General features: G+C 45.0%; 1 protein-coding gene across 1 annotated transcript in view; it reads right to left on the bottom strand.

Annotated features, from left to right (window-relative positions):
• Nucleotides 1–15,076, bottom strand: part of raraa (retinoic acid receptor, alpha a) — a 172,964-nt gene that overhangs the window by 83,619 nt on the left and 74,269 nt on the right. Inside the window, 1 exon segment of the mRNA XM_030077595.1 lies at nt 11,224–12,013. Within this exon segment, the coding sequence (XP_029933455.1) occupies nt 11,224–11,377 (154 nt within the window). The 5' untranslated portion in view covers nt 11,378–12,013.

The raw sequence follows: 15,076 nt of genomic DNA, 5'->3' as shown, positions 1-15,076 counted from the left end.
GAAAATATTTGTCTAGTTCCTGAAATTTGCATGACTTTCCTCTTGGTGGGCAACATACCACTAATACCTGCTCCTCCACAAATTGTTTCCTTAGTGACATAAGTGGAAAACGGCTGCCATGGGAATAAGGTGTAAAGTATAATTCAGCTGCATCTTTCTAAATAAGCTTTGATAAGTTTGTGGCTGCTGTGTGTCCATGTGCTGCTTGAGACAGGCCACTATCAAATCAGCCAAACCAAATTTTAATTTACACCATATGATAAGGAGAGGATTTCCACTGGACGACTAAACATCGTCACTAAATAGATTCCCTGTGTTTTTCAGTTTTTGTAGTCTACTGTGTGAAAGCATACGTGCATGTTTGAGACAGAGATGTACACAATGATTAAAGACACGTAAAAATGTGCATGGCAGTGACAGAGAGAGAGAGAGAGAGAGAAAAGGAAGAGAGGGTCTAACATCTGTTGAGGAGTTTCAGACGCCTCTGATCACAGGCTGACTGTCTAACAGCTGCTCTTTCCTAATGGAGAGAAAGAGAGAAAAAAGAGCGGGAGTGGGAAAAAAAGAGAACAGTGAATAGAAAATGGGAGAGAGAATGTGACCAAATTTTAAATTACAGAAATCACATTTGGGAGCGCCGCTGAGCCGACAAATAATTGTCTTTGTGCAACTTTAAGAAATAACTTCCTTAGGGCAAGCGTGGCAAACCCTCTCCAGTTATCTTTTATTTATTTTATAGCCGATCAAACAAACTTGTTTTTATTTACTTCAATGCTGTTCTTTTATTCAGTTACAATGAAATATTCCCTGTGTGTTTTTTTTCTACAAGCTGCATTGGTTCTAAAATACAAACACACAGAAACATCACTTTGACAAGGTGACAGACTAACATTATCAAAGATGTGTAAAACTGTTCAATACTCAGATATATAGAGTGAACAGACAGTATTAGAGAGCACAGATGCACAGCAGCCTTTATGAAAGTGAAAGAGGTCGATTCCTCTTTTCACAGAGGAACATCCACCTTTGGTCTACAGTAATGAGGTAATGAATAGGTGTGTTCTTTAAATGCCAGGCAGTATTTCTATATACAGTGCACACACACACACACACACACACACACACACACACACACACACAAGCTTTCTCTCTCTCATATACATTTACTTAGGCATTAGTGGTACAGATATAGGAGCCGTATACAGCTCTGCACTTGATGTTTACTTTGAAGTGTGGTGGTACACCCACTTTCAGCTCCTGTCCACCTGCGCCGCTGCTTTGAAAATATAATGCATCAGATGTGGAGAGCAGCGGCGGAGAGGGAGGGGGAGAGAGGAACTACAATCTAATCAACTTGATTATGTAGAGCTAGAACTAAATTATAAATATTGTTGGAGTAAAGTACAACAATATTAAACATTCAACTACATTTCCCTACGAAATCAGAAAAAAGTATTTAAATAAAAGACGCTGCCATGAATGGCTGTACACTTTCAATTATTACTGTACTTGGTACCTGAATGAATAAGCCCTTATTTTCTATTCCAGGATGTTCAAGCATTTGCAGTTAATACGATGTGCTTTAAATGGATTTCAAATGTCCTGTTGTAATAAAACCTATTCAATAATAGGCCTGTGGGGAAAAAACACTGATAAATAAAATAAATAAAATAAAATTACGGTTTTGGCACAAAATTAGCATTATGTAAAACTACTGTGCTCCAGAAAGTAATTGTGCTGCACTGCTTTGACTCAAGGAGCAACTAAAAGCCTCAACATCCTGTGGCTGCAGTGACCTGGGCTCACCTTTCACAGAGCACAACTCACAGAGACTGATAGACAGATCAAACTGGCAGGAGGGACCCAGAAGGAGGCCGCAGCACTAGGTAACTGTGGGTGTTCACAAATCACTGGAATGCTAATGATTAAACTAAACACAGCGCTATTCATTTTGCATTAGCCAGCCTATGGTACACTAGCCCTATAGCGTGCTAATGCTGTCACCGGTGCATTATTTTCCTGCTCTGAGGAGGCTATGTGCTAATGCTAGCAGACAGGCTTGAGGTTAATTGTGGCCAGGGGCCCCTTAGAGAGGAGCCAAGGGAGAGCTGGTGGCCCCATAAGCTCTGGCCCAACAGAGCTCTCTTAGCCCTTTTTGCACAACACAGCTAGGCATTGTGCGAGCCTGAAAAAGCGCATTAGCCGCTGAGAAAAGGGCTTTCCCTCCAAAACCCCTTGGACAACAAGCAAAGCCCTGCTTGATAATTCAATCTCTCTCCGAGCTGTGCGTGGCAGACCCACACTACGTTTCAAAACCTCCACCGCTCTATCGCTTCCTCGTCTCCTCCATTAGGTAACTGGCCTATATTTTTCGGGGACCGTCACTGCAAACAGCTGTCAAAGGACAATAGAGGAATGATGCCTATGAGAGAGTCATTGACATTTGAATGTATGCGGCAGGATGAATTATGACTGCACGCAATGGGTACTGTAAAAGGGCATAAGAAGATGGAAAGAAGTGTGTGTGTGTGTGTGTGTGTGTGTGTGGTTGGCAAGAAAAGAGATAAAAGGCAGGAGAAGGGGGTCAGCGAGAGAGTAGGTTGAAGGGAGGGATAGGAAAGCCAAAAGGAGAGAGGGAGAGAGAAAAAAGGAGGGAGTTCTTATCGCTTTACCCTTGTCTTGACTTCCTTGCGGGGCCTTTGAAGAGAGCAAAAATAAAGATACTTGCGCTGGCACATCAGAGGGAGATTTAGATTAGGCCAGTGTTTACCCAACTGACTGCTGCATGGCTGCTGGCGACAGCCTGCTGGTTTTGAAGTTGTTATGGCCCAACAACAGCTTAAAGCGCTTGCTGCTCTAAATATAACACCCATGCTGTAGGAGAGGGCTTTCTCTGTGTGTGTGTGTGTGTGCTTCTGTGTGTGTGCATGCACTTGTGCATGTATGTGCCAGTTGGTGTGAGTGTTTATGAGAGATAGCGTGTCCTTGTATTCCTAACAGTGTGCATTTCTGTTCTGTGTGCGTGCATGCATGTGTGCACAAGTGTATAGAGTGTGAGTGCTTGTGCATGCGCGCGTGTGTGTGTGTGTGTGTGTGCAAGTGTGTGTGTGTCACTGCGAAAATGGAGCCATCCATTGGATTATGTGTAGACAGTTCTTTGAAAAGAAGGGCCTGTATTTGCATAAGCGGCCATGGAGGAGGAAAAAACCTATAGAGGGAAAGACAGAATGAGAGAGATTGGGAGGGAGGGAGAGAGAGAGAGAGAGAGAGAGAGAGGGGATAGAAGGAAGAGGGTGAGTGGTCGACACTTGCCAAGCCACTCGGGGATAAATGCTGGGGCCAGGATCAAGCATTCTGGGCAGGGATTTGGCCCTGGGTTCCCTCAAAGCAAATGCAAAATAACGGGCCGTGAGTAAATAAGTGGCAGGGTAATGACAGCTCTTTTAAGTCCTGAGGAGGAAGAAGGGAAAACAGGAGGAAGAGAGAAAGGTGAGGAAAGGAGAAAGGAAGGAAGGAAGTGGAGAAAGGAGGAGAGAGACAGTGTGGAAAGGATGGATCAGGGAGGTGGGAAGCTGGAGAAATGAGGAGAGCAGGATTTGAGAGAACGTGCACAAGCCAAAACGAAAAGGTGGAGGGGGGGAGGGGGACAGAGGAGAGGGTTACCATCTTTCTTGCGGGAGCCCCTTTTGGCTAAACCCGCTGATGCCTTGGCACGTCATGCTGGCAACACGGGTGCTGCCAAATCCTGTGTGTGTACGCCTGGGGCGCCCACTTCTGTCGCATCTGTACAGGAGGTCTGCCGCTCCCTCTCTCTCTCTCTGTCTCTCTCTCTCTCTCTCTCTCTCTCATCTTCTCGCTTTCCCTTCCTGTCCCATCCAACTCTTCCTCTGATACATGATTCACGCCGCTCTGATTCAGTGTTTTCCCCCCCTCTCCTTATATATTTTTCTCTCATTCTCTTGTTTTCCCATTTTTAGTTTACATCTCTGTCTTTGTTTTTCCACTCTGGCCAACACTGCCTTATCTCCACCTCTCTTCTCCTCGTCTCCCCCTCTGTCCTCTGCTTTCCTCCCTCTCTGAGTCACCCGTTCTGCCAGGCTGTGTTCTCTATCCTGAGGGGATGTTCCTGCTGTCCTGATAAACAACACACACACACACAGATATCAACACTAAAATGACCATGGACCCACTCCAAACTTGCAGATACACACATACACACGCTCACATACCACTTCCAAACATTTGCATGCACACACACACACACACACACACACACACATACACACATAAAGCATCCCAGGGTCACTTTGGTGTGTCCTCCTGGACTGAAGCTGCCAGTCAGCTCAGAGAGGAACACCAGAGGCCGGCAAATGGCCATTAGCACCATTTACGCTGGCCTGGGAACAGCTGGCTGTGGCGAAGGGATAAGATGACCTAAATGTGCGCACCATGAATCACACCGTCCCGCTCATACTGGCATCTCGGGGCTCAAGAACCGAGGTTATTGATTGGACCTGCATGGAGCATATTCACACACATGCTTAGGAGACTGAGAGTGTTGGCACGTGTGAAGTAGCTGGAGTCACCTCTGCATAAGTATGTCCTCGTGTGATATTTGCTCGGAGTGGAAATCCTGCATTTCAAATATCACATGGACGCGAGCGTGATCTCACTGTCAACACGCATGACGGCAGCTAGCAGCGTTTTTTGTGTGTCTGTTGAAAGCCGCAGAAGACGCGTGTTTTTGCAGGCTCTATGGCAGCAAACACAACAAACCAAACATTTTGTTGACATTACTAAACATCGCTCTTTTGGATGCACTTGCAAATTGTGCATTCTTTTTGTTCTTCTGCAATTGGCCACTTCTGGTGAAGAATTCAGGGGAGCGTTGTGCAGTTTGCATATTAACTAGAGTCAACTTACGCATTTGCTACCTGTTTGGAGCAGGACTACTAGTTGACATTAAGCTCTAAAATGGCTCTAATGTGCCTGTAGCTAATAGAATATTTTGTCATTGCAATTATGCCATGAAGTGATCTAATCTAGCCTGTCAGGCTTTACTCACAATGCAGTAAATCTGATCGGATTCTCAAATCTGATTTTTAGAATGACTGCCCAAACCTCGAGTTATAAGTGACCAGATCTGATTTGTTTTTGCACAGTGTACTCGCGAAACTGATCTGACAGTTCAAACTGAGTTACATGTCAGCAAATGAGATTTGAAGGATTTGAAACCCGGCTCAAACATTTGGATTTGAGCTGCTTGTCTGATCGCAGCTGTAAAGTCCTTATTCCTGCAGCAGGATGGGAGACTTCGGCTTCATCCAAACTGATACAGCGCAGAGGAACTGTACATGGATAACACTTGTAAAACACCTGCACACAGGACCTCACACTACAGAGACTGTGATTCCTATGAAAATTAAAAAAAAAAAAAAAAAAAAGAGGAGGGGGGGGGGTGTCCTTGTGCTTCCAGCGCTCTGCAGTTAATTAACAAGGTCGTTATGTCAGAGTGAATGAGCGCTGCGACGCCCTGCTAGATGTGTTTTACACGCTGTGTTTAATAAGCCTGCATCCTCGCCATCGGAGTATTGGCACCCCTCAAATGACTTTCCAATAATGACAAGCAGCTCCCCAGAGGTGCTGTGTGTGTGTGTGTGTGTGTGTGTGTGTGTGTGTGTGTGCCCTGCTGAAACGCCTGGTGCCTATCCTTACTGATAGCTTGTGCTATCTATTCTTACCAACAGGCAGGTGGAATAAGCGCTTGGGTCAATAGCACTGTATGTATGTGTGTGTGTGTGTGTGTGTGTGTGTGTGTGACCACTTTGGATGACTGCCAGAGGGGAGTAGTTCACAAGTAATTCTCACTATCATTATCTTTATCCCTACCACACAAGCCTTGTGTATAATTGTGTAAGAGAATGTATGTGTGTGTGTGTGTGTGTGTGTGTGTGCCACCCATGGAGTGCGCTGACATGCCCCCTTGATTCCTGCAGACCACCAGGACAGAGAGGAACCACCTGTCTGTCCAGAAACCAGTGCAACACACACACACACAAACACACTCTAACCAATATTACCATATCCATATTTACTCATGGCCACTGCATTCCGCTATGGGCTGCTTAATGGGATAGGTGGCACATGCTCTCTCCCTCCCACACACACACACACACACACACACACACGGGTCTGAAAATATCCTTTCATATTTCCCCTGCTGGCCCAGAGGAACATTCATAAATGCCATTTTGCCCCCTAATAAGTCAAAAGAGACGGTGCCCGCGTGTGTTAGCCGCGCAAGGAAAAGCTCCTGTACCAAGCAATTACCAGGCCTGCTGAAACAAGAGCGCTCTGTGGGGAAAAGCCAATTAGCCTGCCGCGGCAGCAGGTAGCAAGCTGGCTCCATTCATTATGATCCTTCATAAGGGCACTAATGCAACAGCACAGCGTTGGGGCTGCAGTGACAGACAGCGGAACGCTTTAATGATAATAACAGGATCAATAGCAGGAGCATTATTGCCAGCCTGTTTCTCATTCATACAGGCGTGTGGCGCAGAGGGCTTAATCGAAAACACTAATGAAGGTTGGGTGCGTGTGTTTGTGTGTGTGTGTGTGTGTGTGTGTGTGTGTGTGTAGCAGCAGCATTCTCATGGTTCTGTGATTCAATATTTTGTGATGTAAAAGGTAGCAACGTGCAGCTTTCTGTGTGTGTGTGTGTGTGTGTGTGTGTGTGTGTGTGTGTGTGTGTGTGTGTGTGTGTGCATGTGTGTGTGATTAATCCATGGTGATAATGTTCTGTTAACTAATAAAGCTGCAGGCTATAACAGTAATACCAATATCAATATGTGAGACTGATCTGCTCCAGGATGTAACCTGACTTGCCCCGATGTCAACCACCAGGCTACAGAGAGAGAGAGAGAGAGAGAGAGAGAGAGAGAGAGAGAGAGAGCATATAGATTAAGCAGTGCTCTATGGGAAATGCTTCCGCCAGTGATTTTCAGCCTCCGGAGGCTACGGTTGTAGAGTGTGTGTGTGTGTGTGTGTGCGTGTTTTTGAGTGTGTTTATGTTGGGCAGGCGCAGATTAACCCTTCTGCTCTGCTTGGTCCAAATAATTGGTCTGTTGTGATTTGTAAAAGTCTGAGGCAGAGGAGCCGGACAGCACTGAGCATGAGGGGGAGGAAGGAGCAGGAGGTGAGATGAAGACACAAACTAATAGGAAAAGCAGAGAGAAGAAAACAGCAGAGGGGGTTGAAACGAAGCAGGAAAGCATGAACTTATGCCACTAAAGTGCACGTCACAGTCAAATGTGACAAGTTAAGTGCATCTCAGCGTCCTAAAGTAATGTAAAGCGCCTACATGGAGACCCTTTTCAACCACAAATACATGTCAAACAGCATCAGTTTATGTGCAGAGCCGCTATTTTTATTTTCATTGAAGTATAAAACGCATTTAAAAACCCCTTTACCTCTGGGGTTAACATTTATCTTGAGTGATTTTGCTCTCACATGGAACAAAAATGCATAAAATCCCAGTGTCAGTACACACAAATTATACTGAAGACCCAAGCAGGGATCTATTTGTTGTGGAAATGCAGTGTCAATCCACATATAACAACATTAATATTAACTTTCATATGTGGCTCGAGACAGGGTGTAAATAAAAGTCAAACAGGTGGCAGGAAGCTTGGATAGTAACATAAATCAAAAATAGATTTTCAGAATACCTGGGTGGAGAAGAAAGTGACATGAGGTGTTCACTGTCACTTTCAAAGGATATTAAATGAGACAGAATCTTTTGTGCGAAAGAAAAATCCAAATTCAGTGAGAACACCAGAAGCACATTTTAATAACGTTAGGTGTAAAAAGCTGAAAATAAAAATCAGATTTTAACACAAAATGCGGCGCTTGCTATTAGAAAAAGGCCCTGAATACAACAAGTTAGAGTTGGAAATATAACAGGCAGACGTTAAGGCACCATTTGTGCACGATTGCCAGTTATGAACTTGCTCAAGCTTTGAAGCTCAGTTGCGTAATGTAATTTATTCAGTAATTTACATATGCCAAAATATAACATTTCAAAAAATGTATTTCTTGTGAAATCATGACCTTTAAACTAATCAAGAGGACAAGCCGCCTATCTTTCTGGGCAACACCGGAGAGAGCCAATAAGTTCACATGGGCAAGCCACATTACTCACTCCCCACAGGCACACACACACACACACACACACACACACATACATACAGTCTTGTGTGTTTGGCCTACATTGGGAGCTCTGCTGTGTTGAAATCCATCAAGGCCAAAATGCTTAGCTTTCTTGCCTCCAATCTAACATTCTCCAAATCCCTCTCATTCGAGCTCCAAACAAACTCACTCACTCCCTCTCTGACTCCCTCTCTCCCTCTCTCTCTCTCTCCCTCTCTCTCCCTCTCGTCTCTGCACTGAATGGGGTGGTGAGGGCTTAGCTACAATGTGTGTGTGTGCAAATGCGTGAGAAAAGGGAAAGGGAAAAAAAAAAAGAGTGTGTGTTTGAACAGGAAAGAGAGAAAAATGATCTGCCAGAAAGAGGGATAAGAGGAAGAGGGAGGAGCCAGGCGGTATTTGTGTTACAGTGTGTGTATGGAAAGAGGCATACCATGAGTGTGTTTGTGTGTGTGCATGTTTCTGTGGCTGTATGTGAATTATGTCTGTAGTTGCCGGTATGCGAGGAGGAGCAAGAGTGAGGGAAAATGAGCCTGGGTGAGGGGCAGAGTGTGCGTTAGCGTGTGTGTGCGTGTGTGTATGTGTATATATACACACATAGATACATATATACGTGTGTGTGTGTGTGTGTGTGTGTGTGTGTGTGCGTATGTGTGCACGCTCATCAGGAAGCTGTGGTGTCCCTGGCTCTCCAGTGTTTACAGACAGGAAATGTTTGTCCAGGCAAAAGGGAAGGAACCTCACCGCCCTGCATGGCAAACACAGGGAGAGTGGCCTGACACACTCACACACGCACACACACACACAAATGCATACACACCCTACAGCCACGCACATGCACACATGCACACGACTGGCTAAAAAGAGGAATCTGATGGGAGTCAAAGTGTTTGTGAGCGAGGTGGGGTGTGTGGTGTTGGGGAAGTGGGAGTGACTGGGCTGGGCGCTAACTGTTCTTCACTTCCCTCCGCGAACGCCGACTGCCAACGTAAACGGCGTGAGATAGAGAGTCAACAGATTGACCCGTAGAAACCTCTGAGAGCGGTGCCTTGCGCTGCCAGCCCGTCCACACCAGCAGACACAGGCTGCTCGTATGTGCGGGTGGTACACCTCTAACTTCCCCTTCAGTCTGTATTTCTGCTGCCGCCACAGTCATTTCATTAAAGGTGAGGTATTACAGAAAACAGGTTTTTCCTAGTTTTGGCACGGATGTTGCTGTCTGACATGTAATTTAAATTATATTAAATGCTAGGCTCGGTATTTCTAAACCTAAGCTGTGCTAAAATACTGATGACTCACCATGCAATCCAAAAAACATTATAAATGTTAAGAACAGTCAAATATATCTTGGTATTGTCCACCCAATTATTTATCAGTGTGATGACATGAAACAGTGCTGTCGCAGATCAAAAATTGACCAGAGGGATAATCTGAGGTTGCCCTGAATACAGCGGTAGCCATGTTAGTATGTTAACACTGTTTTCAACCATTTTTTGTCGGGCCACAAGACATATTTCACTGTGATGTGAGTATCCTTTCTTCAAAAAGGACATTTATAATTTATTATGTCTTCAGCTGTGTTAAAGGCTTCAGAAGCTGCAGCAGAGCGGTGAGTTTCACCTCACTAACTCCAGCAGCGAGGTTGTGCCATGTACCACAGTAAATGACAGGTATCAGCATTTCAATGCAGCAAGGTGCGGAAAATACCAAATCTGTCTTTTAAAAGGTGGTGATTGTGCCCCTTGCTGTTTCACCTGGTGCTCTGTGGGATATGCCACCAGAAAAACAAACCAATCAGAACTTGAACTCGGTGCAGTTGTTCTCTCATAAATCAGCCTCATCAAAAATCAACCAATTATTTAATTTAAAATCTTAAATTTGCATCAGCCTGTCAACGCTTCAGCAGCCCAGTCAGTGTTAATCCCAGGGAGGAGAACGGAGACACCAGTATTACCAGCCAATCAACAGCCAGTGGCTTATTAATAATGAATGAATCAACACCAAAATGACTTGTTAGATTCTAGGTTCAAGAGGAGCCCTGGAAAATAAGTTTCCTAAAATATTTTCTCACCGTTTTCTTTCTTTTAAATGACACAATTGTGTCACGGTTCATTATACAAAATTGCCAACAAATGTTGACAAAAACTCTCTCTCCCTTTAATCTGGGTATTTGTCAGTGAAACTCAGTGGGCTCTACGGTAGAATCGCATGTGGCTAAAATCCCTTTTGCTGAATTCAGTAAACCGAGTTATTAATCAGTTATTTTCATAGTAGAATAAGAATAGCTTTCATTCCTACGGGAGAAGTGTTTTTTTCCCCCTAGTCTGACTCCAAGTTTGAAATGGATACACAAAAATATACTTGTAAGTCAGTTCTGAAGCTTTTGATGGAGTGTATAAAGGAGTTAGAGCATGAAGGTTGGATTGTAATTTGAGAAGATTTATTTTGGGATCACTTGCCAGATTTGTGTTCCCCAAATTAACAATGCTCCTTTCTGGCTGTCCTGCCTCGTTTTCCTGTGATCTAGACTGACGTTTCCATGCGTGTTTGCGAGTGCTGATGTGTGTGGGCCTGAAAATTAAGGACAGCGCTCGAGGCTCTGTGGGTGGGTGGGTGTGTGTGGCTGCCGCTCTCTGTTTACCAACACACACATCTTTCATGTAGGACTGATCTAAACAGGATGAGATGAAAGTGCCCTTTTACCAAAAAGACTCTCAGGCACATACACACACAGAGCAGGGGAACTTCAGAAAACAGTGTACCACGGCAACACAGATAAACCAGGACACACACAAAAGACATGTTTATCTTGCTCTCCCTGTCTTGAGATCATGCCCACCCCCTAAAAGCTGTGATGTTGTGTTGCGTTTAATCAAAAACCAACATATAAAACTGCCGGTATCCAGAGAGGTGCAGGCAACACAAACTGCTACGTACAGGGAAATGAATCCGACACTGAAATGTGAAACCAGCAGAGAGTGAGCAACAAAGAGCAAAGTTGAAAATGAGAGTACTTACTAGCTGGTGAGGGGGTGCTGTACCCGCTGATGGGCAGTCCTGGCAGGGCGGGAGGCGACAGGCCCCCCAGCATGTGCGGGAAGAAGTACGAGTAGGTGGGCATGGGGAAGCCATTGAGGTGGGGGCCAGGCACCTGATTGCCCTTCCCAGCCATGACGGCTCCAATCCAAAAGGCCTCACTTAACAAAAAAAGACACCTTAACACACAGAGAAGATGAAGTCAATGTGGGCTACTGCGCTGATTTAATCCCCCATATGGAAGACGGGACGTGGGTACTCCAGAAGCTCAAAAAAAAAACTCCTTATGATTTGGAAACTGAAGTGCAGGCGTCTGCAAAATGGCTGCCGCAGATGACACTAGGAGAAACACCCTGTTTGCTTAGGGAATGTGTGTGTTGAGGGCTGAGTTAGCGAGGAAACAAAAAAAGAAAGTGGGAAGCGGGGGAACTGCAGAGGGTTTTAGCTGTCCTGTCTGGTGAAAGGCCTTATTTGCAAGAGGCATTAGGGAGGTTGTAAAGTGGCAAGGCCATTTTATTATCTCAGAAACGAAGGGGGAGAAGGAGACAGAGGGCAAGTTGAGTCACGAGGAGGCGGCTTTGATGACTGTTGTCTGTGCTGTCAGGAGAGGTAATAGTGGTGATAGGGGTGCTGGTGGTTGGGATGTTTCACATGGAGTGCAGAATCACTCTTCCACTGCAGAGCGCTTCCAGGGAATGTACATATCACATGATGCCGAGGCCAGACTCCTCTCCTTCGGATGGCCTCCTCCTTGCAGCCTCACAGCCTCTGCCTGCACAGAAACAGAGAGAGGGGGGGAGAGAGAGAGAGAGAAAGAGAAAAGAGATCATTTTAGTCCTTCAGTGACAAGGTAAAGAGAACATTTCCCCTTGTACTTCAGTGCTTGAGCAAAACAGTTCTTTCCTTTTGACACTAATTAATGGTAATGTCTCATCTGAAATGTTACAAAAACACCCCATCTGGCTTAATTATCTAATGGAGCGTTAAACCCATGAAGAGCGGTGGGTGTGTGATGTCTCATCACAGCCTTGTGCACTAATACACACACTCATTAACAATGCTGGGCTACAAATACTACGGGAGAAGAGCCAAGACGTAAATGAAGAGAGCAACACAAAAGAAAACTTTGCTAATTACGGCAGCTGCAAAAACCTGAGGTGTGACCCAAGACGCTGCTCTGGGTCCACTGGAGATTTCTACTGCAGTGTTTACTTCCCAGACTCACACCAAGACTTGCACACACATGCACGCAAAACACTCATCCTTATGGCCAGACAGCAGATTTTTCATAACATCATACACCAGCACCACCAAATTCCCAACAAAGAGAGGAAAACATTCTCTTTGGGACTTGTCATAACGTGTGCAATGCTGTGCAGCTTTTGATATCAGAATGCCCAAAGTACTAAACAAAACAAAAACCACCGGATGCAGTGCAATGCTGTAATTTGCCCATTTCTTCAGTGTTTGCCATCTAGCCATGCTGCTCATGTTGATAAAGCAGAGCCCTGCATAATTCATACACATGGACAGTTTGATGAAAATTGCATGACTTTTTTTTTTTTTTTTTTTACCGTAATGACCCTTTTTATGAGTCAGAGGTTGTAACGCACAACCAGAAAAGCAAGAAAACAAACCACACAGGGACAAAAAAAAATTCACTTCTCTGATTGGAAAAAGAAGAGGAATGCGTGGTGTTACTCAAGAATGTGGCATGAATCACAGCAGGACATCGGGGACGAACTCCAGTAAAGTGACAAGGGTCAAGGCGGACATGTTCATTCGTCTGTTTCATGCAATTTGTTATTCAGAGGCAGTTTGAATCATGTTCATAACTTCTGCTGCATCTCTGGCTCATCTTCCTCTGCCACTGCCCTGAATCATGTCTGTTTCCTACACTAACACACTTGGGACTTTGAGTCTTTGTCTCTGCATTGCGTTTTACCGGCATTAGTCCACATTCTTTTGCATTATTGAGGGCCGCTCTCAATGATAAAACAGGGGCACAAGGCCAGACCTGCCCCGGTGTGCGTTTGTGTGTGTGTGTCTGTCCAGAAATCACTGTACCTATAGGTAAAACACATATGGAAAAAACTACATACAAGAATGAGCTAAGAAAATGAAAATGTGCCCAGATGTGACTATGTGTGCCCATATAGGTAACTTATTGGAATGAATTTGGAAAATTAGAATGTATGTTTATGTGTGTCTATGCAGCAAGCCAGCAATGGGTATTGTATGCAGAGCCTGGATATGTCTCTTAATCAAACTGAAAGCTGCCTTTATGAGCTTGCCGCCCTATAAGCCGCCTTATTTTTATTGATTATAACCAAAGTGCTCTCCAGTCACCCTGTTGCAGTGCACCGCCCAAATGCACATGCATGTTCAGGGTTACTGCTGTAAAAACAAGTGGGGTACAGAGTTTAAAGGAGGATATGTGTGTGTGTGTGTGTGGGGTGGTCAGGGGTTGGGTGGTTGTGGGCCAAGGGGCGTGCTTGCATTAGGCAAAGAGCTTTAACAGCATTTTTTAAAAGCCCATGGGAGCTGGATATCATTTTATTTTGCTTTTAAAGGCCCCCTCTCTCCCCTGACTAGCCACCTGTTAAACTAAAAGAGACATAGGAGTTGAGGGGACATTCGCTAACGCTGATCTCCTGCAAGATATCATTTGTGGTGCTATATCACAGAGTCCTGCACCGCCATTACCATTACGATATGCAGTCTTGATATACTCCAGAGCTTTGCACATTGGCGCGATCATGTAAAATGCATCAGCACTGTCAAACATATACATTGAAGTGATGTAAAGCCATATATATTTTAATGTACCACCCATAGGCCACAGATGCTGGACTGGCTCTTTCAATGAGGAACCACAACTCATTGGGACACAGGGAGAAACCGCAGGCTGGGAATGGTCAATTCCCCCTCCATTATCATTATAGCATGGGCATCATAAAAAGCCATTTCAATGATAAGCTATAGCACCCATAAGAAAAAAAAAAAAAAAATCAGGCTGTTCCAACTCCAGGCTTTGATATCTTAAAGTCTGGCATGTGATCTCGAGCCAAGTTCATTGAGTTCAGACTATTGACTGTGGGAGTTTGCTGTTTTGTAATGAAGCCTGCACAAGGCAAAAAGAAAAAAAATGCTGTAAGTGAATGACGTCGGCCAGAGTGAGTGACGCCTGATGTAATTTCCCGGTTGGGTCTCCTGTTGTGTGAGCCGGAAAGATGACTGAGGCCGCAGACGTCAAGGCCGGCTCTGTACACAGCTGTCTGAGTGAGGTGGGTCTGGGCGAGCTGGGCTGAGACAGAGTCTGGAGGCTGAGGGCAGACCAACATGTCTGGATGTATGGGGCTCGGTGAAAACACACGCATGTAAACAAGGTCTGACTTGTGCAGCTGAAGTATTTCAAACACATTTTATATCATACGTCCTCTTTGCAGTCAGCCATGCATGCACGCATACACACACACACACACACACACACACACAGACACACCCACTTGAAAACCACAACAGAGTGTGGACAGAAGTAGAACGTAATTGAGCACCCGTATAATCCCTGTGCCGGCGGTGAGGACAAAACACGCAGATGGTACACACACACCCACACACACACACACACACACACACACACACACACACACACAAGGAATCAAGGCATGACTTTGGGCCCATATGATCTGCTGTGAAAATGACACACACACACACAACACCAGAGTTCGCTTGTGTGCACGCTACATCCTGGCTCGCTCTTTCTCAGTGTTACACACACCTATCGAAATTCTCACTCACACTCACCGGCATGAGCTGAACCTGTATCACTGAA

The sequence above is a fragment of the Myripristis murdjan genome, chromosome 19, assembly GCF_902150065.1.
Source record: "Myripristis murdjan chromosome 19, fMyrMur1.1, whole genome shotgun sequence".
Classification (NCBI taxonomy): Eukaryota; Metazoa; Chordata; class Actinopteri; order Holocentriformes; family Holocentridae; genus Myripristis; species Myripristis murdjan.
The sequence above is the reverse complement of the archived record's forward strand: the minus strand, read 5'-3'. Positions and strand labels throughout refer to the sequence as shown.